This window comes from Camelus ferus, chromosome 34 (assembly GCF_009834535.1).
Source record: "Camelus ferus isolate YT-003-E chromosome 34, BCGSAC_Cfer_1.0, whole genome shotgun sequence".
Taxonomy (NCBI): Eukaryota; Metazoa; Chordata; class Mammalia; order Artiodactyla; family Camelidae; genus Camelus; species Camelus ferus.
The window spans coordinates 14,952,130-14,980,119 of NC_045729.1; the positions used below are offsets into that span (position 1 = coordinate 14,952,130).

The following is a 27,990-nucleotide window of genomic DNA, read 5'->3' on the forward strand; positions in this document are numbered from 1 at the left end:
CCTAACTCAGCACTGACACATCCAGCCTGCCTCTTCCTCTGAACTAAGTGGTTTCAACTTTACAGACCTATCAAGTCAGAGGGCTGGCCTAAAATGGTATGTAAGGTCCCATCCAAGGGTAAGTTTTCTCCACCAGGAAAATCTAGAAGTAGGGCTGAAACAAGCAAAGGCCTCCTGGCAAAGACAGAGCCTCTCAATTCAAGGCATTTCTTTGGTCCCCGCACTGCTGTTTCCCAGGTGTAGAGGGCTGGGACCTGCCACGTCTCTTTTCTTTTAGACATTCATCCAATCGCACTGGTAGGCAGTGGGGGCAAGTCTTCAGCTTCTAAACATAGTTCATATCTTAATTCAAATACAGCTTCCGTTTGGCTTTATCAGAATCAATGCCCCAGTATTTCTGTCAGTAGGGACAGGGGTCCATTTTCAATGCCCTGGTGTCAACATCAGAATTCCTTAGAGCTTTCTGTCCTTCCTGCGTGTGGCTCTCGCTGCACCTGGGCCTCACCTCCCTCTCACCCCTCTCAATCCTCTCCATCTGGGCAGGTGTGGTGGGGGGTGAAACCCTGCCAGGGATCGCTTAGGCCCACCTACTCCTTTTCTGCCGTTTCTGTATATCCCATGAAACTCTACAGGGGAAGCCACCCCTTGAGGACACAGATCGGAAAGAGATTAGACGGTTAGTGACAGTTACTCAGGTTCTTCAAGAAAGGAATTTCCACTCATTTGTCACTGTTTTACCTGACATCCTCACCGCCCACCCACATGCTGGCTGCTGACCGAAGACTCTCCCATGGTCAAAGGAAGACCCCAAGCCTTTCTGACCCCGGGAGCCTTATCAAGGCGCCATCTGCTGCTCTGGGAGATGGTGGCCTCTTACTGACCAAGACGTGATGGAGAGCAGGTCTTGCAGAGCCAGGCAGCGGAGCAACGCCTCTCCGACGTCAGTCACGGGGAGCTGGTTTTAAGTGCAGACGCCTACCCAGAGGTTCTGAGTCAGCTGACTCGGGCAAGGCTGGGGCTCCTGCATTTTCATGAGCTCGTCCCCCTCCACCCCCCGGATGCGGATGGAGGCAGCCTTCCACCTTCAGCTCTGAGAAACCTGTAGAGCAGTGACGAGGCAGTTACCTGCGGAGGAGCAAATCGCACACCTTCCACCAACACGCGGGCACGCTGCCCAGCAGCACTGACCCTCGGCCGGGGACGCCTGGGCAGCGGGGCGCGGGGCCCACACCCCTGACCCCACGTGAGCCCTCTCCCCACAGCCACCCCGCCCCACGTCTCCTGTCCCCAGACCGCCTATTCTATCATCTCCTGAATAAAGGTGACACCTCTGAACTCCCGGCACGTTAAGGTATGCAGTTATTTTATTTCCTTAGCCTGACAGCATAAACGTCATTAAACAAGAACCTGCAGCTGACAGAACTGCCACACAGACCCCACCCCGCCGAGGAAGGACCCCTTTCACTAGCAGAGATGAAGTGTCATGTCCGAGATGAATTGAAATGTCATGTCTGAGTGTGATTCCTGCTTCCCACCCCCACCCAGGTAACCAGCCCTAAAGGGAAGGTGACCAGAGTCAACAGGGTCCCCGTGAACAGCTAACAGTCACCCGCTGAGATTTGTTGTAACTGGCATCCGCAGCAAATGAGAACCACAGGAGGGGAGCACTGGCCACCACTGGGCGTTTCTGTGCGTGTGGGGAAGGTTTGGCAGCCCGAGAGTGAGAATTTGGGAGGAGTTGAGTGGGAGGCGCAGACAGTCCACCTTACTTACACCTGGCCCTTCTGTCCGTAACACACCTCTGTCCCTCATCACGGACCGAAGTCTGGGAAATGCTAGACCAGTGGTTTTAGCCTGTAACTGGGAACGGCTGAGGCTCATTCAAGTCCAAGGTGGGTGTGGGAAAAGGGGCGCCCAAGAGCAAGCAGGTTAGACAGAGATGCTCAGTATTTAGTCAATTCCAGTTAATGCTACCAAAACTATCCTCATCAACGGCCCGCAGGCCTGGCTCTTCCAGCAGGAGAGCTCCGATCAAGTGCCTGGGTCGGAGGTCTGCTGCTGTGGGGTGGTGCTGCGACACCTGTGAGATTACAGCTGGGATGCGGGGAGGTGTGGAGATAGGAGAGGTCAGGGGCCACAATGCTTTCATTACAATGGGTCTCTTGGTCCCCAGGAATGGTCCACTACCAGGAGTCCTAAAACGTCCCCATCCCCCTTCCCTACCTGTCAAATGTGCAAACGTCAAAAATAGAATCTCTGCCCCAAGAGAAGGAGAGTGGGAAGTTACTGTGGCCCACGACCTCTGGCCCCAGCTCGCCCACCTCCTGACTCTTCTACGGCAATCGCACGAAAGTGGAATCACAGCAGTGTTGTGAAGCTATGTCGTCCTCACCCTCTTCCATCAAAGCCAGTCCGACAGCTCCGTCCTGACCTGCCTGCTCCCTGGGGGCCAAGAGAGTGGCAAAAAACATCAATTGAGCGTGTGAAAATATGTTGATGGTGTGTGCAGTGTAGTGTTTCCAGATGTCTTCACCTTCTGTGTCCTCCACGGTGGGAGCCCTCCCTCTCTCTCCCCAAGCCCCACACACGCCCCTCCCCCTGCCCCGAGTCCAGGTGCTCCCATCGGCCGGCTTCCAGCACTCACTTCCCGTAGACACTCTCGTCACTGTAGGCCACGTACAGAAAATAGTCTTCCTCGTGGTTGTCCTGGGGGAGGACGAAAGAGGACAGGTTCGAAAACATCATCGCATTCTCTCTAGGACCTGAGCCTCACACAACCTTGGGAGGGACGTACGGAAGGCATCCTGAGTCCCCACTAAAAAGAGGCCTGAAGCCCAGGGGACTATAGTCAGTATCTTGTAATAACCTATAATGGAAAAGAATCTGGAAAAGAGTATCTATCTATATACATGTGTAACTGAATCACTTTGCTGTACTCCTGAAACTAACACAACATTATAAACCAATTGTACTTCAATTAAAAAAAAAAAAAAAAAAAAGAGGATTGAAGATTAAGAAGTAGAAGCGGCCAGGACTCAACTTTGAGCTCTCAAGGTCACAAAAACCTTCATGGAGAACATCACATACACATATCAAGAACACAAACATGACCTTAAGAAGCTCATTCTGGCAAGGGGAACGTAGATACAACGTAACATCTATACTGGACTATGTACCAATAGGGAGTGTACGCTGTGGAATAAAAATCAGAGGTTACTGGAGAAGTTCAGGCAGTCCACAGATGGGACACCTTAAGAATGCAGCAGCGGGTGAACTCCTTTAGGAAATAACGCAGTTACAATCTTTGCTGACACAGCAGGGACAAGTCCCTTACTACAGTTTTCTCAGATGCTGACTGTATACCAGTTAAACCAAACGAAATCACGTTAAATTATTTTCTCCAACTGAGTTTATCTCTTAAGGCAAATGAATCCGTTTCAAGGCTGCCTTAATTTTTCAATGTCATTTTATTTGGAATTTTGTTGGTCAGAAACCATTTCCTGCTGTTTCAACACAGATGACCCAGCGTTAAAGCACTGGAGGAAGACAAGGCTAGGAAGAGGATTCAATGGGGCTGAATTTAGTGGGGCTGCTCATTCCCCAAAGGACAAGTGGCATCTGATCTCCCAGGGCCTTCCACTGCCGTGGGAAAGAGGATCCTGATAACACCGCCTGCCCCACTTCCCAGGTGTGTTATCCACACGCACTGGGACAAAAGCTTGAGAATGCCAGACGGCAGGGCACCGTGCCCGGGACCATTACCTCATACAGCTGGCCCATGGTGGCGCTGGTCGGAGGGATGGTGTTGTTCACAAAGAAGAATAAGGCATCCTCAGGTCTCAGGTGGATCCTCTTCCGGATTAAGAAGTAGAACTGGCCGACTGGATGAAGGGAGGTATGAGAAAAGGCAGGCGAGGCGGAAGAAAACGCAAGATTAGCAGAAGGATCGGATCCAGGAAAAAATTCTACTGCACCTTCTGTAAAAGGTTCCAGGTGTACCTAACCACCTGGGCAGAGCCGGATCCTGTCCTACAGCTTGAGAAACAAAAAGTGAGACTCACAGGGGCCTGCATCTTCCCTGACGCACCACCGAGGAGTGTAATTCCTCACTCCTTCCCTACTTGACTCAATTTCTGACCTGACAACTTTGAGGGAATAAGATGAAAGTGAAACAGTCCCACCACCGTCTAAGCCTCATCTGAGACACACTCCCATGCCCGCTCCCACCCCGAGACAAACTTTGTGATGGGAAGAGGTCCACTGGATTGCGGGAACCTGAGCTCCATCGCTCAGCCCAACGCTGGGGCCGTGAGTGTGGTTCAAGGCTTTCCCTTTTTATGGAGCACAGTGCAAAAGTTCTATAAGGCTGATATCCAACAGATCTAACAACCCTGGAGCCAACATATCTACAAAATCTCTCCAAGTGTCTCCCGGATGCAGTGGTTATCTCATTAAGCATCACTGTGGAGAATGCATGTATCCTCTGCAATTCCAAACAGTATCTACAAAATTTAAGTGACAAAAAATGGTAGCTTTAGGAGACAAGATACTTAACTGAGAATCTCTAAAATGTGATCCTGCTGAGAAACGAGCCTGGTTTTCCTTTTGGAGTAAACTGATAACACAATAACGAAGCTGAATTTCAAGCGGTTTAAATCAGGGACCTCTGATCTTTTCTTTCAGTCTTTTGCACTTTGCTGCATTTAAGTCAAACAAGGTGCAGTGATGGGAAATGCTTAAGGGAGGAGATGGGTGATGGGAAAGGACTCTGACGTCACCATTCCTGAACCACCTGACTCCCTGGAGAATCCCACTCATTTTCTTCAGTTCCCCTTCCTCTCAACCGCACAGTCTCACTCATGCAGGAGGGACTGGGAGTGCTCTGCGTGGTAAGAGGTGTCAGGGGCGGGAAAGTACGTTACCAGTGAGGTCAGAGGGCACCAGGTACTTCCTCTTGTCCAGATCAGGTACCCTGGCCTTGGGAGCCTTTTCCACGATCACCTGTGAGGAGAGGCAGAGACTGGGAATGAAAACTGCAAAACCCAACCTCGTATTTTTCCACCCGCATCTTACAGCTGCCCCATCTGAAGTGGGTCTGTCTAGGCCCAATGAAACGTGTGCATTTCTCACTCCCCCCTTACCCCTTACCAAATGTGTGGGGAAATGGCCTTTCTTAGTGAGGCTGTAGTTTTATGATGGCAAGGACAAGAGGATGGGGAGGGCACGTGATGAACAGAACCATGATTTTAATTACAAGTTTCCTGTCGGATATACTGTTAAGATATATACCTTCCGGAGTTTAATTAGAGCGCCAGGAAGATCATCTGGATTCTCTCAGATGGTCCGGAGTACCTGTTAGTTTTAGTCTTTCTTATAAATGCTACTTATTAAAGGTACAGATAAGGTGGTTTAAATTTTACACTTTGTCAACATTTTTGAGAATGAGTGCAAAAAATATGTTCGAGACACTATGAAGTGAATATTAAACAGTTTTTTTACCTAAGTGTCTTGAACATATTTTTTACAGTCATTCTCAAACATTTTTGAAATATTAAAACAGTTCTTATGATATTCTTTAATGTCAGTACAATAACTTCATTTATCAATATTGATTATCTGTTAGCATTTTAAGAGATTTTTTCAATGTCTACATTAAATATTTCTATAATACTTCAAGTTTTAGAAAAATCATATATTTCTGTACTGGAAAGGAAAATAGATGTAAATTTAAAGACTTTTTATACATGTAGATTCATGAAATAAAAAATATTTAAAAATTTTAAATATTAATTTAAATGTATTTAAATTTAAATATTACAAAAATATATTTAGCATTTCTATGTTATATAAATGATATGACATATAAAGTAATTTAAATTATAAATATTTATTAAACAAATTTTCTCTTGCACAGCACAGGGAATTATATTCAATGTCTTGTAGTAACCCATAATGAAAAAGAACATGAAAATGAATGTATGTATGTATATGTATGACTGAAACATTATGCTGTGCACCAGAAATTGACATAACACTGTAAACTGACTATACTACAATAAAAATAAATAAAATAGAAAAATTTAAAAATTATAAATATTTAAAATCTATTCTAAAACCATCAGTTTTAGATTTTTAGTTTAGAAAATATAGCCATTCTAAATAGAAGGTATAGGAAGTACAGAAAAGTTAAAGAAGTAGAAATAAACACTGGACATGTATCTCTAGTAGCTGTGTGATCTTCAATAGGTCACTTTACATCTCTGAGCTTCAGCATTCCAATGAGTAAAAGGAAGATGACAACTTTCAAACTCATCTTGTACAGAATCATGATCCTGATACAATGAACTTGAATAAGTTACGAAATTTTATGTGAGAATGCTTTGTGAATTATAAAGGTCTAAACATAAGGACTGACTTGGAGAAATCTGAAGCTTTTAAATTGAACAGGACAGATTACTGTAGTGAAAAACCTATTCATTTTTGCAGAGAAAAAGAAATTCTGCACCAGGAAGACCAGAAGGACATGATCACACTTAAAAATAAAAATAAACCTAGGTGCAAAATAAATGAATCCCAGGTACAAAATGTACAGTGCGAGGAAAATAATCAATAACTAAGTAACACGGTGACACATCGTAACTAGACTCATTACAGTCATAATTTTGAAACGTACAGAAAAAAATCACTATGTTGTGTAACAGGAACTAACACAGTGTTGTAGGTCAAGTATACTTTAAAAACAAACATACAAAGGTATAGAAAAGGAGATCAGGTTTGTGGTTACCAGAGGTGGGAACTGGGGAGGGCAGTAGCAGGGAGAACTGGATGAAGGTGGTCCAAAAGTACAAACTTCCAACCATAAGATAAATAAGTACTAGGGATGTAATGCACAACATGAGGAATGTAATTAACACTGCTGTGTGTTATCTACCAAAGTTGCCAACAGTTAGAATTCTGATTACACAATTTTTTTTCCTATTTTTTTCACTTTGTATCTATATAAGATGATGGATGTTCATTCAACTCATTGTGATAATCATTCCATAATATATGCAAATCAAATCATTATGATGGACACAAACTTATACAGTGACATGTATCAATTCTATCTCAATAAAACTGGAAGAAAAAAGTAAATAAGAAATACATAAAAATAAGAACTGGAGTAGTGATATGTGAATCAGAAATTAAAAGAAAATGTAGGAAGAGCATCAGGAAGAGACCAGCGAAGGCCCAGCAACGAGGATGGACAGGAGGCAGCAGGCAAATGGAACCAAAGGTTAGGAGGGACCCTGAGACCTGGCAGCTCCAGCTCCAACCCAAGAAGGAAACCAAGGAGAGAGCGGAAAAAAAGCGATAAAGCCAAGTGCAAACATGACATCAGGAGGGGAGGGTGGGGTGAGAGGGACAGGAGGGGGAGGCAATCATTAAGGCCTTGGTTTACCAGGAAAATATTTAAGTTTCCGGGAATCCCAACTCTACTCCCCACCTACTGTGGGCCTTGGGCCAGATGCTCTGCCTGTTTGGTTCTGAATTTTCCTTATCTGTGAAATGAGGCTCCACAGGGCTGTTCATGAATTTTTTTTAAAAAAAGACAATCTCTTCTTAACAGTTTCCTGCTATGTTGCAGGTTTTCAATACACTGCAGCATAAAGATAACTTCAAAATCCCACGAAACTCTCAAGGCCCAGGCACAACTCTTCTTTTGGAAGGCAGCTACAGAGACACACGAGGCGAAACTCAAGTCATGCGAGAGGTCAGGGTACGTGACTGCTTTAATCACACCCGAGGTCCAACTGGAAAGGGCTTTTAGCAATCATTTACTCTACTCTCTTTTCTGTAAACAAGACACTTGAGCACAGCGAGATTCAGCGTCTCCCCAGAACTAGAACCAAATCCCAGAACTCAGCAGAGCCCTTGGTAGGTCAACACTGGAAAGGACACAGGCTGAACATAGCAGGAGCAGCTGGGAGGCTGACCGCTGGTTCAAACCTAACTGGAGGAGCCATGAGATCTAAGTGATGGTTATGATAGTTTACAAAGTATCAAAGAGGTAAAACATTGAACACCAAACAATGAGCAGAAAAACAAATGGGGGGGGGGGGCGGATTAGCTGAACTATTCTGGGTGAATGCATGGAAAAGACTGAAATGGAAAGGGCTATTTTGAGGAAATACATGGGAATTTTACCTAGACTTAGGAACAGGTACAATTCTGACTTTGTGACTTGAAAAGAACTTCTAGAACAGAGCCTCATACTTAGAGAATTCTGAATAAACAGTAATTTTGCTGACTGTGATGTCTTCCTGGCAATCATATTACCACCTATGAACTCTTGAGGGCAGCAACAGTTTACTTCTCCGTCTCCAATAAACAATGTGAGGCACACAGTGCCCACTTAAATAATTCTGTTTAACAGAACTGCATTAGAGACTGAGAAACAATATGGCAGGGAGGGCCCAACAGCCAGGGTGGGACTCCCAGCTCTGCCACGCACCAGCCACCTGAAGTCGTTTAGAAGTTCCTTCATTGCTCTGCGTTTCAGATCGTTCCTCTGCAGAATGGGATGACTGGCAATGGTGTGAAGGTTTAGTCAAGGGCACTGAGAATACTCCCAGGTGCACAGTAAACCATTAATACAAGCTAGTCGTCACTTTTAAATCTTCCTTTAAGAAAGTAGGATGGGTTATCACCAGACTTGAGGGAAACTTTGAAAGCAGTCGTCCAAGGTCCAGAGACTAATTTGTGAAGGATCTTTTCCTGGAGAATAGGGCTAGCTCTCCCCCTTTTAGCTGAAAAACCTTTTGTATGTAATTCCTGGGGAATGAAACAGCCCCCATGTCTCCTCTACCTTATAGCAAAAGGACTGCAAGGGGTCTACATGGCCAAGGTTGCTTCCGCTAGCTGTGAGCACAGAAAGTTAGACGAAGATTGGAAAGGCGTCCCAAAGAAAGCACCATCCGATCATCGCAATTCCTTTACCTGTAAAATTATACGTAATATACATACTATGCCCGAAGATAAGGAGGGAAATCCTCAAAGTCTCTAGTCCTCCACCTCCCAAACTCAACGACTGTTGCTCCCTCCACCCCACATTAAAGTCTCTGGCCTTGCAAGCCGGCTGCGCAGCTACATTCGAGAAAAGCCAGGCAAGTGGCGGGGGAGGGGGTGACGAGCCAAACGCCCGGATGCAGAGAGACACCTTAATGTTTCGTCTCTGTTCCACCTCACTGCCTGCACTAGCTCTAACGACACAAACCAGAGTCCAAAAACCGGGAGAAAAAGGCCCCAGTCCTTCCTTATTGTGTCCAGGTAGTGTGCTCAGGATAAATACCGGAGGAAGGCTGGCCGCCCCCACACACACTGGAGCCAAGAAGGATGAGGCAGCCTGGCTGCTGCGCGGAGAACGTGACCTTGTCTTCCGGGCCAGGCCTGTCTTGTGGCGCCCCCTCCCTCCCTAATCCAAACAAAATAGAAGAAAAGATCCACTGCCTTCCCAACACTTCCCTCCCAAACCCCAAGGCTCCGAGGGCCAAAGTCAATTTGGTGAACGGAGAACCATCCAAGGCGGAAATGGATGGGAGCAAATCCGCCGCATCTGTTATTCCCAGAACAATGTCCACGCAGTCTTAAAGGCAGCAAATACATGGCGCCAAGCTCTCACAAAAGGGCCACATTCTGAGCGCATCCCAGCCCACACAGCCTCCGGATACTGCTGAGTCACTCAAACGTAGGCTCCGCTCTAGAACTGCGGTCAGCTGTGAAGATGCGGACGGGCCCAGGGCACACGGCTTTTCGAGCGGTCCGCAGCCCGAACGTCCACGCCACCGGCTGTGGCCGCCGAGGGGGCGCTCAGGGTCAGCACTTTTAGGGACCACCCCCTTTCCGGGCGCCTCGGGGCAGCCACCACGACCCCCCGCCCCCAGCTCATCCCCCTCCCCTCCCCCTCCCAGCACACTCACAGGGACCCGGTCCGGGTATTTCTTCCGGATCTTTTCTCCCTCCTTTTTCCGATACTCAAAGGGATGGTCCTCCTTATACTGGAACTTCATGATGGACCGCTGGGCTTCCGCGATGCCCGCACGGGGCCTGCCTCCTCGCGGACGAGTGCGTCTCTTCCCGTCTTGACTCCCTCGGCCGGATCGCACGGAGTCTCCGAGCCGCTCCGGAAGGGCCAGGCCCGCGTGGCGACGCCGCTGCGCGGAGCTCTCAGCGGGGGTCTCGGGCCCGCGGTCCGGAGGCAGGGACGGCCAGATGCAGAATCCCCGGCGGCTTCCCCGAGCGCTGCGGGCACAAAAACAACCCGGCGGCGCGCGGGCCCCGTGACGTCACGAGGCCCCGCCCCGCCCCGCCCCCGCGGCCGGGGGCCCGAGAAGGCGGGTGGGCGCGGACCCCGTCCGTTTCAGTGTCTTCGCCGTCTGTGCAGACTTTCCCCTGACTCCGGTTCCCTGCGAACGCGAGCAGTTGTCACTTCTTATCTGATCGTGACTGTGACATTAAAGGCATTTTTAAAACAAACAAAAAAGATGTTTCTAAAGAGATCTTCCCTCTCTTCTGCCATTTCTTGGTTGGGCCCCAACACACATACAGATGGCGAAAATCAGCTTTTCCCCAGCTCGTTGGGATCTGGAGTCTGGGGGAAGGCGGGATGGGGGTCCTGGGGCTCCTCTGGCCAATGCAGAAGTGGCCCCCTGCTTGCATTTTGCTCTCTGCTGCTTGGATTGCAGTCACGCTGCGCCCTGGGTGCCAGGCTGGCTCCCCGCGACCGTGACCCCTCCTTCACCACGCTGGCGTCATCGTGTTTGGGTCGTTGCCGCAATTTGCTCCTAGAGCAGCAACATAAACAGAGCATGACTCAGGGATTTGATGAGATGTATAAGCTGAAGGGCATGAGGAGGTGGAATCAAGGTCCAGAGAAGTGATGTCAGTCACGACTACGACGTGCCTCACTCAGGCTCGAATAGAGCAATGATTTACTGTCTCCTGTTAACCCAGAAGTTTTATCTGTCTTCTGGAAAAAGAAAATGGCCAGCGATTCAGGCGATTAAATCAGTAATCCTCAAACATTCTTGATTCTAGTGCAAAAATTCACCTGAGGAGACAACTCGTCTCCTAACGCGAATAGAACGCGCCACCGGAAGGGTGGTGGGCGACAGGAGGGTGACCCAGGTGCCAGCGTCGCCTCCCTCTGGCCTTCCCCTTTCCCTTCTAAGAACCAGAGGACTAAGGCCTTTCCAACCACTAACAGTGATTCCAGAGACCTGTAAGGGAAGGGCAGGAGACATTGTGAAAAATAAAAAGAGTGAGGAAAAGATAAAAGATAAACAATGATCTGTGCTTTGCTCTAAACAAGTCCGGGAAGTTCTGGAAAATATATTAGACAAAGGCAGCCCTCCTCTCCTCTCTTCTTTTATCAAGGTCTCAGGATCTCTGATTCAAAAATCAAACCCACAAAATAAAAGAAACTAAGTTTCATTGTTGAACAAGGAAAATGAATTGCATAGCCCTACACTTTTTGATGCCAATTCTCTTTCTCCATGGCATTTTCCAATCCCTCTTATGTACGAAAACCCAGGAACTCTTTTGTCACATTATATGTTTATAATGTTTTAGGTTTTATTTTCAAAATGAAAATCTTAGCTTTTGGCCCCAGTATCGCTGAATCTCTCAAAGGAGTCCTTTAAAACCAATCGAGAAAAGTCATTATGATGTGGATTAATATTTTGAGTATTGTTTTCTGATCAAATCTACTGGAAACAATCGCAGCTAGTTTAAAGCTGATTTTAACTTCTATTTTAAAAATACCTAACCACAGTGGCAATTTATATATGAAAATTATTTGGAGGTTAATTTTCGGCTAATCCTTCTGCCTTAACGCTTTTCTAAATGCTAATACTTTATCTTAAAACACCCAATCTGTCAACCTCCAAAAGCTTGCTCTTTACCTTTTTTTTTTCCACACCAGGACACTTAAAATATTATATAGGAGAAAATTTTTTAAGTTAAAACATTCAATCAGATTAAAAAATATTTCAAAACAATTTTTAACCAAAGACAAAATACTGTGTTAAAAAGTTCACATTTCAGGAACTTTCCTTCATTGCTGATGGGAATGGATGATGGTATGGCCACTTTGGAAGACAGTTTGGTGGTTTCTTAGTGTCAGCCAAAAATTGGCGCTTGCCACCTGCCTCTATAAGGATTGGATCACTCTGGCACTTGCCATCTACCTCTGCTGGAATTTGATCACGAGCCACCAGCAGTCCTGACCTCCAGCCCTCCCTGAAAGGAGTTCAGGGTGGAGATCAGGAATGAGGCGCTCTGTGCTCTGGGAAAACTGGCAGAGCAGGCCTTCAGGTAGTGAGATATTTTCAGGAGAAGATTTTATGAGCCCAAATGCTTGCATCTCCTCATATCTAGAAAAGCACTGAAACCATTAACAGTGACATCTGCTCCTCATGACCAGCAGCAGCCTCTGCCTGTGTGTGTGCTTGACTGCATGCACCCCTTTCACTGAAATCATATATAATACTGAGTTCCCCCCGCCTCTTCGGAGCAGTTCCTCAGAGCGAAGATGCTGTCTCCTGGGCTATAGTCCTCATTTTGCCCCCCAAAAACTTCACCCACAACTCTCATGCTGTGCGATTTTATTTCAGTCGACATTAGGAAACGAAACATACTCTTACTATGTGATACAGCAATCAACCCCTTAGTGCAGGGGAGCAGAATTTGCCACCCTAAAAAATATCTCTGGTGTATTGATTATTCTAAGCTGGTTGTTTTCTAAGAAACAGCAGACACGGGGAAAATTCTGAAACACCCTTTGCAAGTAACATTTACGTCTGTAAGGAAAATCTTTTTTTTATAAAGGTGTCTCCCTTGCTGTACCTGGAAGAGGATTATGACCAAATCTCTAAGAATGCTTATCAACAGAGAAGTCAAAGGCTTAAATCCACATAATAACCTTACCCTTGTTTACTGTGTTTTTCCTGGCATTCTCTGTTGCAGTCTCGCGCCACCCTTCTGTCTTTAGCCGAGGAAGGTATTTAAGGTAAGAGCTTTGGACATTTTGGTGAGTGACTCAGTTCCCTTGGGTCTCCCCTATGTGTATATGTTATTAAACTTCTGTTTGGTTTTCTCTTGTTAATGTCTTGTGTCAATTTAGTTCTTAGACATGCTGGAAGAAACAAGAAGGGCAGAGGAAAATCTCCTCCTTTCCAACCCTAGCATTTACCCAAAGAAGTTGAAAACTCCTGTCCACCTAAAAACCTGCACATGGATGTTTATAGCAGCTTTATTCGTAACTGTCAAAGCTTGGAAGCAATCAAGATGTCTTGAAGTAGATAAATGGACCACATCGCACCTCGCCAACCTCCAGATGGAAGGAATGTTAAAGAAATTCATGGACAGGTTTTAAAAGCACCATTATTAACTAGACTTACTATGGTGATTGCTTCACAATATGTACGATACCAAATCATAACATCATACACCTGAAACTAACATTATATGTCAATTATACCTTGATAAACATACATAAATAAAACCACCATTATTACTCAAGTAATATTATTACTTAGTCTTTAATTTTATCTCTATCATTTCTAGGAGGTAGAGAGAAACAGCTCACTGATATCAGAATAACTATAATAAAACCATATTTCATTGTGTATTTCTCTTCTTAATATTATTCAGTGGCCAGAGATTCTCTGTAGTCTTTGGGGCAAGTTCAAATTCCTTGGTAGAGAAATGGAGGATTTAGGATCTGATCCCTGTTTATTTCTCTAGCCTCATGTATAGCCATTCCCTATTTTCCGTTCTCTGTTCCAGGCATATTAAGTTACTTAAACTACTTTTTGCCCTAATATTGTCCTTGTTTCTGGCCATTGGATATTCTCAAAATATCTTCCTGTGAAAACATTTTCTCCTTTTTTTTTTTTCTCCCTAATTCCTACAAATCATTCAGGATTTAGTATAGGCATCACCTTCTCCAGGAAGCCTTTCTGATTTCATGCGCCTGCGTCCTTTCATCTCCTTTCAGTGGGTTTCCAAAGCTTTGTCTGCCTGTTGTTCTTCTAGCACATTCTATAATTATGTGTTGTACATCAGAAAAGTTACGCCTATTACTGCTCATTGTTTTTTGGGTGGGGGGAAGAGAGGTAATGCATGATTTTGGAGGGAACTCCTGCTCCCGCTGATAACCACACTGTCCCTCTAGTGGAATCCAGCCATCATTGACCCTCACTGCCTTGACCATCTATACGGCCACGTGATTTTGCATAAGACTCGTCAACATCTTTTCCTAGAATTTCTCACATGTAAACTAAGAGCAGGAAGCCTCTACTTTGGTGATGAAGTTTGGAGGACATAAGGTCACAGGCTTACGCTGGCCACTGTTTTAGTCTCCTGCAGCCCGAAAGTAGCAGTTCAAGGTGAGAGAGCACTGAGGAGGGAAAAATTCCTCCCCTCTACCCCTCGTCAGTTCTTGGGGCTGTACTAATAATAAAATTGACACAAGATGGATTAATGGGAGAAAAAGAAACAAATTTTAATTTGTGGGCACAGAGGTCTCAGAGATCTAAAAATGGCCAAAGCAGTCAGCTTTTATACTTTTTAGACAAAGAAACAGTACATTTGTGAGAAACTGACAAGTCAAAGAAACTTAGGTTTGGGGTATGCAATTAATGAAGAATCTAAACAGAGCTTGGGCTTGGGGTAGTGAATTAAAGAGGCGGCCAGGTTTGCTCACACAGGCTGCTTGTGCCTGAGTCTCCTGTCTCGGGGGAGGAGCGCCCTTCTTCCTCCTGATGCAGGGGGTGCACCTTTCACGTGGGAGATTCCTTTCCTCGCTCAGGCAGACGAGGATGAGGCTCATGGTGTCTCTCTTGCATCAGCTGTTTCTTAAGTTAACTTTAACTCAAAATAATATGTCATCGAGGCGTATTTTGGAGCTGCCTGTCCTGGCCCAACAACAGATAAAGAAGATAATCGTCAGAGAGGCAAGATAGATAGATGGGGATGAAGACAGATGTATAAAGAATTAGAGGCAATTATAATGGCATTTAAGCCCCTAGTTTGAGGCAGTCTCTCACATTAACTGTGGGATCTGGCACTATCTCTGCTTTCAGGAAGCAGCACCTAAATGAGGAGGTAAACCAAGAAAGGAAAAGGCATGGCGTGTAGAAAACAAGATTCAACACCGAAGGGATGAAGGTAAGCCACAACGTAGTAAAAGTGATTGATAGTTATTAACGTACTAATATACATGCTTTATATAGACTATGAGTATTTTTATTAACCTCCACAATCCTCACATAATAATGTAAGGCATGTGTCCTCATTTGATGATCATTTTACAGCTTAAGAAATTGAAGCATAAAACAGTCAAGTCACTGTGCCGGGGCTGGACAAGGAGTAAGGAAAAGGACCAGGATTTAAACCCATACAGCCTGCTTTCACGATTGTAACCATTTAATAGGCTTTTCCCTGCCTCCCATTATACTCATCCAATCAAAATTCTGATACAAGTATATTTAGAAAATACGGGGCACAAGGAATGTTCGGATGTGTCGCAGTCACAAAGGTAAGGACGGTTGTGAAAAGGGCTACGTTTTTATCTTCCGTGATGACAAGTCCATAGATAGTGCTCCGACCTGAAAGTAAAAATCAAGAACAGCAGCACATGCACAGCATTTGGAGAATTACAGATTTTTAAAAAATCTGCTAAAATGTAGGGATTATGTGTGCGTGTGCATACATAAAAGATGCCACTTTTCTTCAGGAGCCTTGGAGAGCGATTTGACTTTTTCAGGTATGAATGTATGCATTTGATTTAAAGGAATACAGATTAAATTAAAAAAAATAAGAGCAGAAGATTTTTCAGTTTGGTGTTTGAAGTCTGAAGCTCAGTCACTCCACTCTCTGCTAATTACATCACTTCTCTGCAATTCGGCCTCCGGAGCTGACAAAAGGGAGCGCGTGGTTTGGAGAATTAAACAGTGCACTGTTGCGCTGCAGGCATCCACACGGCTATGATTGCTTACCGATTATTTGACGTCTGATGAGCTTTTGTCCCCTTTGAACTGGATTTGCATTTATTGACTTTGGGACTTACTGAGTTTCGATTTACAACCCTTGAGGGGAGGAGGGGCAGATAGCAATCAACTTCACCACCCTTGGTAATCAGTATTAACATTGGAGGGGAGAGCAGGTCCTAAATCCAGTGCCAGAGGGTGTGCCAGAGAGACTCAGCATAGGCAAGTTTGATATGCAAACTGGGGCTCAGGAAAGGTCCGGACACTCAGAACATCAATGTCATTTGTGAAACAAGGACACTGAGAGCCAAAGGGCAAATGAACAGTTGAAGGATGAGTGCTCTCCAGAGGCAGACACACAGGGAAGAGGCCTTACATTTAGTCTGCCGTATTTCCTAACTTTCCTATCACCATGCTGTTATGAAAGAAATTGGAATTTTGTCTTTGCGGTAGTAGTTAACAGCCTGCCTTCTACACCTCACTTCCTTATTCATCCTCCAGTGGCATCCAAGGCCTCTCACAAGTGATGTGGTCTCTCTTCCCGCTTCAAAAACTTTCAGTAGCTTTCACACAGTGCCGGAGAAAGACCAAACCACTCAAGCTCATGGGTAACGCTTTCCGTAAAAAGATGCAAACCTGTCTTTTCAAATTCACTTATTTTCTATCACTCTTGGAATTTTTAACATCCTCCACGATTCACATTCTCATCTCTCCTTTCTTTGCTCATAGACAGAAAACGCACTTACAATGTGCATTCGATGTTTAAAATGTTATGTCCCTTCAGACTTCAACTCAGACTCGACCCCTTTCAAGACACCCTTTACAAACTCTAAAGTTATGGGGAATTTGGAGGTGGGAAATACTGCAATTCTGGCTTCACCGAGGTGGAGGGGCCAACAGGACACCAGCCAACATTATTCAGACACAGCGTGTAAGATATTTTCCACAGTTGAAGGCTCGATGTATCTTGTGCAATCCATAAATCACTGAAATTGTTTTCCCAGTCAGCCTGTCTAAGGGCAGACTTCCCATCCTGGCGGGAACTGCCTTCCAGCCAATCTGCTCACCCAAAGAAAAGAAAACAAAACTTGCTGCTTCCAAGACTTTGCAGTTTTTCTCCCTTGGCTCATAAATGTGTTGTATAGATACCATCTTTGCTTTATTTCCAGGCTCTCATACACACATAAACTCCTCATGTGTTAACTGATCAGACCCACTGATAAAGCTCTGACCAGCCACCCCTACAAGGCCGGGTCAGCAAGGTTCTGTGCTCCAGCTCCTGACCTAGCCTTGGACCAGAAACAAGGCTCTACAAGGTATCCCATACTGTTCTCTTTGCCTCCAAATCAGAGACAGAAAGTCATCAGAGCCCAGTCTACCTTCTCTCAGACCCACTGTCCCCCAGAAAGGAGGGCCCGTATCATCCTTGTGTAAATTGGTAGATGCCCACCTCTCAGGACCAGGAGCTCTGTGCTGTCAGAGTCATGGCCTCCCGCTCTGGAGACATGGACACGTCCTTTCAGATGCTGACACCGCACTGGACACAGCCCTGATGGTAGGTTTCAGTTTGGGCAAGTAAAAAGTGATTTAAAAAAATGTGTCCCCCGGCAAGTACAATCACCCCAGGAAACCAAATGAAAGTGTAGCGAATGGATAGTGTGTACGTGACCTCCGGGCTGCAGGAGGTTTATATACACTTGTGTCATTTGGACTGAGAAGGAGGTGGGAGAGAAGTCTTCACTGCTTAAAATAGACCTTCAAAGTCTAGAACAATGGTGCAAAAGTCGTATTTCCTTACCATTTGGTTATTTTTTTTCAGTTTGCGCCCAGCTTAGAGTTCTGCCGAAAAGAAGAAATAATTGTCGTCAAGTTCATTCCCATCACCCTCCACCTGGCCCCTGGTTCATTTTCAAGCTCTCATCACTTTTCACTAGGATTTTTACAATAGGCTCCTGGCTGCCAGGAAGACCCACCATCTTCATATTTCAGCTCACACCTCAGACTTTTCACCGGTGTCTTTATAAAATTTGGATCACGTTATGGAACTCTTCCGCTAAGAAGCTTGCATCACTTTGGTCTTCAAGTTCAGTGTCCGAATTACTCAGCACAAGGCTCAACAATGTGATACTTGTCTCGTTCAGCTTACACAATCCCTTCTTTTTTTTTGCAATACATAATTCATCCTAAACTACTGTATACTAAAGGGAAGAAACTAGTAGAAAGTGAACAATTAGGGAATAAGCAGGAGGAAGGAGGATGCAGAGTTGATGATCTCGTTTGTACCCATATATATAAATATACATTTTTACTTGATGGCTTCCAAACTCTTATCCTCCTGTCCAGACCCCGGAGTCCCAGATCGGCAAGTCCAACAATCTCTGTGCCATTTCCAGTGGCTTATTTTATAACCACTGCCAAGTACAAAGGTCCCATATGGATTTTTTCCCCCACACATTGAGACTTTTCTTCTTCAGTCTCAGGGACGATGATTTTCCTCCTCGGCACATCTGAACTTTGCTCGCTGTTTCCGTGTAGTAGACCTTGATCTCAGAGGAACTTGGTTTCTATTTTGCCACCAAATGCCTTTCCTCCATTTTAGAAATCGCTGAATTTAATTTCCCCCTAAATCGGGTCTCTGCAAGTCTTTCCCATCCTAAGAAACAGCTCCACCTTCCACAGATTGGCTCAGGTCACTTACTTAGGAATCATTTCTCACTCCCCTTCCCTTCCTACAGCTCCCCACCCAGTACATCCACGGGTCCTGACCATCCCATCCCCCACGTTTCTTTCAGTCTGCAGCTCTGCTCCGGAGTGTAGACTTTGGAGTGCAATCAGTTAGCTTCACTGAACCAATGTTTAAAGTTTGAAGGGTCAATATGAGGAAAGTTAAAAGGGGTTTAAAAATTGGAGAAGAGTGGTGCGAGTGATCGAGCTGATGAACAGATGCCTTGGAGTAAAGAAGTCAAGCCAAGTGGCTGCCAATCATGACAAAATGGGAGGGTGACGGGAAGGGAAAGCTGGGTGGGACTGAGGAGAGGGCCAGGGTGGGAGAAAGTGTGGCAGAGAGAGCTCTTTAGAATAAGATCCTCACAGGCAGGATTCCTTGTAAGATCTTGTTATACCTGAGGACATTTTAACTTCTTACAAGACTGTAGTATCTTGAAAGATGAAAGGGCCTAGAATATTTTATGGAATATGTGATCACAGATTCACTTGGTAGTGGCAAAACCAAGCCCCCCTAGGGTGCTGTCAAAAATCCACGTATTTAACAATTTCCAGAGGCAGTTTCTTAAATGACGCAGGATAAATTCAGATCACCGGCAGGTTAGACTTAGAATGTGTTCCCTCTGGGCTGAGTGAGCATCCAAGAAGGAATGTACCGAGGTGGGGCCCTCACCAGCCATCCCCTGGGATGCACTGCTCCCCGAGTCTTGGAGCTGACTCCCTAACCAACGAATTTTCGCAAATATTCTTTACCTCCACAAAGAACATAGTAAGAGGAATCACGCCTTCAACTGTTTACCGCCATCAACACATATTTATTGATGAGATAAAGCTATGTTAGGTGTGACTTGGCAACAATGTAGCAGGCTGCCTGGCAAAAGGACAAATCAGACCGTGATTCTCAGCAGAATCACGGCAGGCAGGTGAGAATTAGTTGTCAGTGCTAAGAGTAACGAACACACGTGCATAATAATTTACAAATCGTGTCGTATACAGATAGAGTATTTGATGTGCACCACGGTCCTTGGCAGTGTTCGTTATCCTCTATTTTACAGGTGAGAAAACTGTGCTTGAAAGATTTCAGGGACTTTTCTAAGGTCACTGGTAAGTAGTCTTTCCCTAGATACGCTTCACTTCCTAAAGTTGCCAATAACAGTGCATTATGGAGGTGGGATGTTATGTGGACACCATGGTTCCTGCCATTTTCAGTTAGTGCTGGAAGAACTGGAGAGGGACCCGGATTCCAACAGGAGGGTGCACTTCTACCACGGCTCCACCAGGTGGCAGTGGAGGCTACCACTAGAGATGAGTGTCTGTCCCTGTAGACACGTGGCTTTAAGTGGCCAAAGCAGGAAAGAGGGAAGAGGCAAAGCAAAGCTGTCTGTGTGTGTGTGTATGCGTGCGTGCCTCTGTGTGTTTGCAGGGAAGAGGAACTAAAACCGGAATAGAACTGTGACTGCGCTCTGTGCCATCTCTCGTGCTGCGGGTGAGGAGAACCAGACTGAAAGAAAGACCTTGCTGTTTGATGCGTCCAGACCCTACCGTGTTCTCTTGGCCCCTGCCTGCAGCCCCACCCCTGGATTCTGGATGGTCAGTGAGGTATTATTACATGACGTCCAAAAATATCACTGCCACTCAGTGTAAGAGTGAATGTCCTCTCGAGAGGGAGGATGCATGAATTCAGGGCACCCCTGTCTCTGGCTGTGCCTACATGCTTGTCCTCCTCCGCCAGTGGACACCATCTATTCACGGAGCAAGCAGCAGGCAGTATCCCGTGGGCCAAGGAGCTCAGTAACGGGGGGAATCCGAGATACCTTTGATGCTTTCCTGCTCGGTACTAACAGCATTGCTGCAGGTGAATTGCAAATGTTTGCCACTGGGTAAAGAATGAGTGTCCCCGACTAAAGCATTCCATGTCAGGAAATATACATGTCTGGAAATGAGGAGCTGGAATCCATCTTTTCCACTGAATGATGTTTAGATGCTATCCTACTCTTTCTGAAAGTTAGGGGGGAAAAGTGTCCTATTTGTCTGTGAATCTCTACCAACTCTGGGGATACCCCCACCCCATTTATAAAACCAGAGCTCCCATCAGTTGGGAGAGTGTTGTGTTTGAGGAGATGCCTTCTCCAGTGGAGGCAGCTGCCCTTCTTCTGGTACTGGGGGTCGGTCAGTTGCTTTCTGCGCACTCCTTGAAACGGTGAAGCGACTCATGCGAAGAGCTTCTTCGTACCCCGGGAGGGTGTCCAGGCAGGAGGGCAGCTGGCCCAGGGAGCTGTGCGAGTGAGCCACAGCCAGGATTCGTCGAGCTGCAGGGCCAAACACTGACTGCAGGGCTGGCGAGGGAAGGAGGAACGGAGCCCAAGTAAGAGTGGCATCTTCCGAAACCAGAGACTTACGACACACTTCATTCCCCTTCATTCTTAACCCATGTCCAAACTCATTGTCACCCTTGGCCACGGATGTTATGAAAATCCCGTGAAACTGGTTTCTAAACCAGCTTCACTCTTTGCCAGCAGATCCCGGCTTCTCTGGCTCCCTCAAGTCATCTAGAGCGTGTTCCCCTGGCTCACAACCCCGTCCGCTCTCCTTTATGGGCTTAGAACCCTTTACGCCACCTGCTGAAGCTGCAGACTCCTTAGAAAGGGTCCTTTCTCCCCTACCGATCTTTTCTCCAAAATGACAGTGAGGAAGAACAGCAGGAGAGGTGAGCAGTGACATGCTGTAGCGGTGTCCTTTCAAAATACACATCACGGTGTCTTGCCACCTGCTCTTCTGCCTGGTACTTACCCTCTGATTTGAGGAAAGACTATAATCCAAAGACAAGAACCGAGGGAAATAAAGGAAAGTCATCAAGTGTCGTGGCTAATATTTAGTATATTAGGATTGAAAATGCACACGATGAATTTTTCTCTAAGAAAAAAATAGTCTAGATAATAGAAAATGTAGGTTTCCACAAAATCTAAGACATTTTTGAAAAAGGGATATGTTCAGAGCTTAAAAGAGGTTTATGAAAATATTTATAAGTTTGGTAATTCTTCCTCTACGACATTTCCAATATTGTCCCCAACATTTTGCGTCTTTCTTCACTCTGACATCAGACCAAAAACTGAGACTACAGCAGCCGTGAGAGGCCAGGTCACCGCACCCTCAGGCTTCTGGGAGTGAAGGCGACCCTGAGATTCAGAACCTTTATCCGACCGGTGTTTGCACACCGTTGTACCATGCGGATGGTTCTTTTAAACTTGGGTTCACCCCCTGTGTTCTGGGTCAGTGTACTCACAGGTGATGGTGCTCTGGAGTGTGCTGTCATGATCAAAGGCGATGACCGTGACTTCGTAAGGGGGCCGGCCCGCCTCCTCCCCGGTCTGCGGGTGAGCCAGGCAGCAGCGGAAGCACGCGGAAGTCAGGCCACACAGCAGGAGCAGCGCCCCGATGACCACCAGCAACCTGCGTGGGGTCCACGCAGCAGTGAGAGCTCTGGGTGCTGGTCTGTTTCCCAGCTCTGCCTCATCGGTCTCCAATGCCTGCATCTCGATTCTTGTTTGGATAGTCTACAGAATGGCTGTAAGATTTTAATTCCCAGGACTTCACTACACATATATATTTCCTTTATTTTGTCAGTAAGACCAAGTCAGCTCCCTGGAACAATTCCTGACAGATTGAATGTGGTTTGGGGGCTGCTTTTGACTGAAGTAATCTCTTTGTGGTTATTTCTAGAGCTGACCCTGAGAAAGTACACAATAATCCGTTGATGTTGGCCCAGGAGATGGTATTGAAATAGGAAATCCTGGCATATTGTCACATAGGTTGGTGATGAGGTAAAGAAACTTTACTCCATGAGATGCTAGGTAAGTAGGCTGGCTGGCTCAGACTTTTTCTCCCCCCTCCTGTCAATCGATCTAAACACTAAAAAAACTTAAGAAAAAAAATATCCCTGAGAAAAATAAAGTCCTTTCTAAATGTCTTTTTGGGTAATGTAGCTGAAACTTACCATATATACCAGAGATGCACCCAATCTGTGGTCAGGCAACTATGGAGAAAGAATAAGGTTTTTTGACAATAAAAATATAGTCAATGCCTATTGTAATTCCAGAATCAGAAACATGAGCTACGATACAATGATACTGTGTTATAATAAAAGAAACGCAGTGTATCCGAATCACTGTGCTGTACACCAGAAACGAGTACATTGTGAATTTAAAGAAAAAATCTAACATAAATAAATAAATAAAGTCACAAAATCCTGAAAAAAAAAAAAAAAAGCTTCGCAGATTACAGTAACTTCAGTGTAACCAGCTGAATCTGTTTGAAAATGGGATGATTTATACCACGGATTAAACTACTGATCATGAAAATAACGCCAATAGAAAGTGTAACCATGACCAAAACCGACCAGTTTTGATGACAATTACCAAGAAAGAACTTGCAATGCAACTTTACACAGAGTGAAAATGAATGTGAAAGTTAGGGTCTGGATATATTCGAGGTCACCCAAATGTAAATATAAAGAAAATTTCAGTTACAATCATGAAAGCAGTACAATGAAGCTTGTCGTTAACGTTTTGCAAGTTGTTGCATAAAGGACCACCGTAAAACCATAAAACCTCCCACCTTAAAAAAGAGCTTTAAATTTTCACATCCAGGATCGACACTGACAGGCTTATCCACTGAGGCCAAACGAGAAGGGGGACAAAGTGGAGAAACCAACTTCATCACGAGGAAAGCTAATCGAATATTCCGAATGAACCAGGGCAATGATCAATTTTCTCTATAGGATTAAAACGTATGGATTTTATGGGAGAAGGAGTGTGTGATGGTTCAGGAGTGTGAAGGGGAGAAGGGAAATATTTGTCTTTGAAGATGAGTACTTTTTTTAAACAATTCATCTTTTGAAAAATATTTATTTTTTAACAGAAGTCCTGGGGATTGAACCCAGGACCTCGTACATGCTAAGCACGCATTCTACCACTGAGCTACACCTTCCCTCTGAAGATGAGTGCATTGAATAATCCTTTCTGATATAATAATCTGGTGAAATCTACTGAAATCTTTGTTTGGACAGTTGTAGGCCGTGGAGTTAGCTTTTTGACTGAACAATGTCTTCTCTAGGTTTTCTCACATTCCCCGTTTGTTCAAGGCCCTTTCTAGTTCTCCAATGTTACGATTCTGACTCTATTAAAAATAACTCTTCCTGTGGTGGTAGGTGTCTAAAGCCTCAGAGAGCAGGTGACAGGTCACCCGGGCCATCACCGTTTCCCCTGGGTTTAGCAGACCTGCCTGCTGGGAAACTCCTCCCAGATGTGTTTTCCTCCACCCTAAACAAGTCTTTTTCTCCAACTGTCCCTGCTTTTTAAAAATAGCTTACCTCCAAGAGGAATGGGTCTCTTCTCTTTTTACCTTTATGTCTTCTGTGTCTACATAGGACCTAGTTGTGATAGCATTAGATTAAGGGGTAACCACTTCCAAGTGATAACTAAAAGCTAAATGAAGTCTGCAATAAATATTAACAGGCCCCCCAAATAGGAAGCACTTTTCAGATTTGAAGCAGTGGTGCCACCTTGGCAACCACCCAAATACATCTGCCTGTGGTGAGTGAATCCAATCTGTCTCGGTGAGTCACTGAGAAGCATGGGGAAGGAAATCTGCGAACCTCCTTGACCATATAAGCGGATGAAGCCTGCTGCTTTGATAGGAAGATTGGCTTTGGGGGGAAAATGCCGTCAGCGGTGTTATTTTGAGTACTCAGGGTGACACAGACGCATGTCTGTGAGGTGATGGGTTGATGCCCATTTCAGTAGAAAGAAGGGAAGTCACAGACCTCTGATGACATTTTGACCCTGTCTTGGGTGTTGATATTTTTTTGCCTGTCTGGCCTTTCCCCCCGTGTGGACTCCCAGATACTTACTGTTCAGGATTGACACAGTTCTCCTCACATGTTGCCCGAGGAAGCTGTGGGAAGGGAAACAGAATCAGACAGGGAAATCGGCTCAGCTGCTCTGCTCAGCAGCCTCTGAGTCGTCCCGCGTGACCGTGCTGTTAGGTTGGGGGTGACAGCAGGGCAAGGACACGGTCATGGGGTCAGTCGTGTTTAGGACGGTTTTCATCTCCCCCAAGCCTGTTCTTTGTTCTGTGTGAAGTGGGAGCACCTGGGAGAGCAAATATCTCACCTGGTTTTTGTTTTTTGTTTTGGTGGTGGGTGGGCGTCCCCGCCTTTGTGAGTGAGAGGCAATGTTTGTATCAAGGTGTTTGTCCTAGAAGTTTTCTGATCTATCCCTTAGGATATCGCTGTTGCCTTCCTAACCCTCCACCAGTTACAGACTGAATTCTACCCTCAGGACGTCAGTAACTCACTGTGCAAGAGAAGAAGGGGGAAAAGGGTGGGGAAAACTTATTTATTGAATAGCAACTCTGTGCCAGTCAGACTGCTAAGAGTTTTTAAGATTTCATAACATTTCATCATAATAACCTTGTAGGTAGGTATAGGTAACTTTATTTTGAGACGTTAAGGGACTAAGGCATAGAAGTTTAAATAACATGACCAACTGCCCACACCCATTGATTTGGGCAGAATTCAAATCACACTCTATTATATGTATATATACACACACACACACACACACACACATATGTATGTGAATGAATTAGCAGAACCAGGAATAAATCTGTTCTAACAACTCCTTGACATTCCTATCAAGTCCTTTCTACTCCTAGTAAAGGAAACTCTCACTGACTCTACTTTATATTTCAGTTGACTTTCTCCTTCAAAACCCACTCTAGGTAAACTTGTGTTCTAGAAACTGTTTCTCTCTCCTAATAACTTGAATGACTTGCTACTTCAGGAAATCAACAAAAAAGGCCACAAAGTTCCTCTAAAAAGAGACAGAGATGTGAATTTATTGGGAATGAGGGGTGGGGGGCAGGGGACACACCTACGCGCATGATACAGGCTGTGAAAAGACGCGTAAAAGGGCTAACGGGTGATCTCTGCAGGTGACATTTGCGAAACTCCTGGGTTTGGTTTTAATTTAACATCGTTGGCCACTAAGGATGACAAAGTGTGTGTTTCCTCAACCCGCCCCCTGGTACTTTGTTTTGCTTTCTTGACTAAAGATTTAAAAAAATAAAATAAAATAAAAAAAGGCCTAAAGGGCTCAGCAGATACAATGCCTCTTTTCAGGCCTGTTGTGAAAAGAGAAGAGATGAGAAAGGAAGGGAAGGGAAAGACAAGGAAGAGAAGAGGAAGCAAAAGGAAATTACAAGAAGAAGATATGTTTTCAGACACTCATGGAACTGGTTTACAGGAAGCCAAACAACACACTCCCTGGCAGGCGCTGTGCACGAATCTGAAACCAGCTCATTTCTTCATTTGCTTTCCTTCTTAGCAGATTTCAGAACTGTGTACATTTCTGCTGAAAATGATCCAGAGCCCCTCAGTCCCAGGACCGCTTCTCAGTTGATGAGTTACTCAGGATCTTCTGATCTTTAGTGGGGAGAAATAAAAGGCCCAACGTAGTTTTCAAGAGTTTTCTCTCTTAAGTTATCTCTGATCCAGAGGCACTGAAACCTCCAGAGCAGTATTAGGGCTGATGTGGGAAAAGCACTATGGAGGGGAATTATGCAGTCAGCTTTCCTAATACACTTGGGATTGGCAGGGGTAGGTGATAACGATGCTAAAAGACAGAAATGTACACGAGACATTTCTGAACTGCCATCGCTGCTCTGTTTGTGCATCTATCCCTGCTTCACTGATGTCACTGGTCACATATGCAGTGGGTAACCCTGGAACACTAAGGAGACATTCAAGCTACTCATTGCCCCACCACCCCTCCGGTTTTACATATATCTTTTCCCTTCATTCGTTTCCCCTCAGATTCTTCGAGAATTGATTTATGTGACAAACAAAGGAACAAACAAACAAAAGCCTTCTTCCTGCGTCTTCACGACTCACCTGGACGAGATACACCAGGGCAGAGGCCACCAGGCTGTGGGCTTGCCCTCCCATCGGGCTGGGCTCCTTCTGCTCCAGGTCACGCACGGGGCGTCCGTCGCCTCCTCTCCATGCTCTTCTTGACCTGGAGGATTGACGGAGAGAAGCGTTTCTCAGCAATAAATCAGTTTTTCTTTCTCTCTCCTTCTCACCTCTTACTGCCTTGGGCTTTTCTTTTCTGTGGTTTTTCCCTCCTCTGTCATCCTAGCTTCTTTCTCTCTCTCTATTTTTGGTTTTCAGGTCTCTTTGCCTTCTTTTTTTCCCCTCCTCCTTTTAATCCTTTCTACGAGCCCTTAACTCTCTTCCACTGCCCCCAAAAGGAGGATATTTAGAGAGGACACGTTAGTCCTGGGAACCAGGTATTTTTCTAGGTAAGGGTGAGAAACTTGACTTGAAGGAGGATCAAAGGCACATAGAGGGAGACCGAATAGGTTCTCTTCTCCATCAGAAAAGTGGTACTATTCTTGGTCCTTCACCAAAGCACTCCAGGGCGACTGCTGAAGTTTGAAAGTGACCCTGCCAATCTCCAGTTACTCCCCTCTCCATGTGATTAGCCTTCCTTTCTTGCTCTTTGAAACCCTCCCCTTCACCGTGTTGATAATCAACTCTCCTGGTTCTGGGTCATTTATTCCTAGACATTGGAGTAGGACTGAGAGGTTGCCAAATGAACTGGAAAGCTCTCCCATCTTTGGAGAGAGCAGATTTGAAGATTAGAATTTCTGGGTGCTGTCCATGAAATCCCCCTCCACCCTGACTTCAATTTCCATTGAAACAGTTAAATTAAACAGACATTTTTAAAAACTGAGTTTCAAGATCTATATGCCTCTCCCTCTGTCTTATAAAATCTAAAGTCAGAGCCAAAGTAAGCATACATGGAAAGGACATAGAATATTTGGAAAGGAACATCTCTCCAGGAGCAAATGAATGCTACAGAAAGGATCTATGCTTAAGCCAATACTCTTTGACTGAATACAAAGTATTAAAACATTTTTTAAAGTACAAAGTATTTCATAAGAAAATAAGACATTTGTTTACAGGGTGTATCTATCTCATAAGAATTCAATAAAACCACCTTTGAGGTCCTTTCTAACTCTGAAAGTCTCATTTTACTGAGTGTTCTTGAGGGGCAACTTGTTGAGTGGAGTTGATTCAAAAAGCCCTCACGTGGCATGGCATGCCTATGTGATATGAGAATGGAGAACATAAACTTAATTTTTTTTTTTAGCTCAGAAAATCAAATCG

At 45.2% G+C, this 27,990-nt stretch overlaps 2 protein-coding genes across 4 annotated transcripts; both read right to left on the bottom strand.

The window, feature by feature from the left end:
• Window positions 1–1,341: 1,341 nt before the first annotated feature.
• Window positions 1,342–10,318, bottom strand: LOC102512965 (gamma-aminobutyric acid receptor-associated protein-like 1). Its single transcript, XM_032473437.1, has 5 exons — window positions 9,963–10,318; window positions 4,923–5,001; window positions 3,763–3,881; window positions 2,645–2,706; window positions 1,342–2,442 (listed from the first exon to the last, which is right to left on the bottom strand). Exons 1-5 carry the CDS (start codon window positions 10,050–10,052, stop codon window positions 2,334–2,336), a joined length of 459 nt encoding a protein of 152 aa, XP_032329328.1. The 5' UTR covers window positions 10,053–10,318; the 3' UTR covers window positions 1,342–2,333.
• Window positions 10,319–19,552: 9,234 nt separating this feature from the next.
• Window positions 19,553–27,324, bottom strand: TMEM52B (transmembrane protein 52B). 3 transcript variants are annotated; one of them, XM_014565578.2, is made up of 6 exons: window positions 27,173–27,324; window positions 26,710–26,833; window positions 24,667–24,710; window positions 22,753–22,791; window positions 22,042–22,208; window positions 19,553–21,094 (listed from the first exon to the last, which is right to left on the bottom strand). In XM_014565578.2, the coding sequence occupies exons 2-6, from the start codon at window positions 26,761–26,763 to the stop codon at window positions 20,850–20,852; spliced, it is 549 nt and encodes a 182-aa protein (XP_014421064.1). In that variant the 5' UTR covers window positions 26,764–26,833; window positions 27,173–27,324; the 3' UTR covers window positions 19,553–20,849. The 3 variants fall into 3 exon arrangements, with proteins under 3 accessions (XP_014421064.1, XP_032329006.1, XP_032329007.1); XM_032473115.1 differs by having other exon boundaries at window positions 27,140–27,324; XM_032473116.1 differs by having other exon boundaries at window positions 27,225–27,320.
• Between the last annotated feature and the right edge of the window lie 666 nt (window positions 27,325–27,990).

What these genes read in the sequence shown, in the direction of transcription:
- LOC102512965 (XM_032473437.1), bottom strand. Translation starts at nt 10,052, where the DNA reads ATGAAGTTCCAGTATAAGGAGGACCATCCCTTTGAGTATCGGAAAAAG. An exon ending in GGTGCCCTCTGACCTCACTG is followed by an intron (nt 3,882 to 4,922) that starts GTAACGTACTTT and finishes CCCTTCATCCAG; the next exon opens with TCGGCCAGTTCTACTTCTTA. An exon ending in CCATGGGCCAGCTGTATGAG is followed by an intron (nt 2,707 to 3,762) that starts GTAATGGTCCCG and finishes GTCCTCCCCCAG; the next exon opens with GACAACCACGAGGAAGACTA.
- TMEM52B (XM_014565578.2), bottom strand. Translation starts at nt 26,763, where the DNA reads ATGGGAGGGCAAGCCCACAGCCTGGTGGCCTCTGCCCTGGTGTATCTC. An exon ending in AACTGTGTCAATCCTGAACA is followed by an intron (nt 22,792 to 24,666) that starts GTAAGTATCTGG and finishes CTTTCTCCATAG; the next exon opens with TTGCCTGACCACAGATTGGG. An exon ending in ACTCCAGAGCACCATCACCT is followed by an intron (nt 21,095 to 22,041) that starts GTGAGTACACTG and finishes TTCCCTCGCCAG; the next exon opens with CCCTGCAGTCAGTGTTTGGC.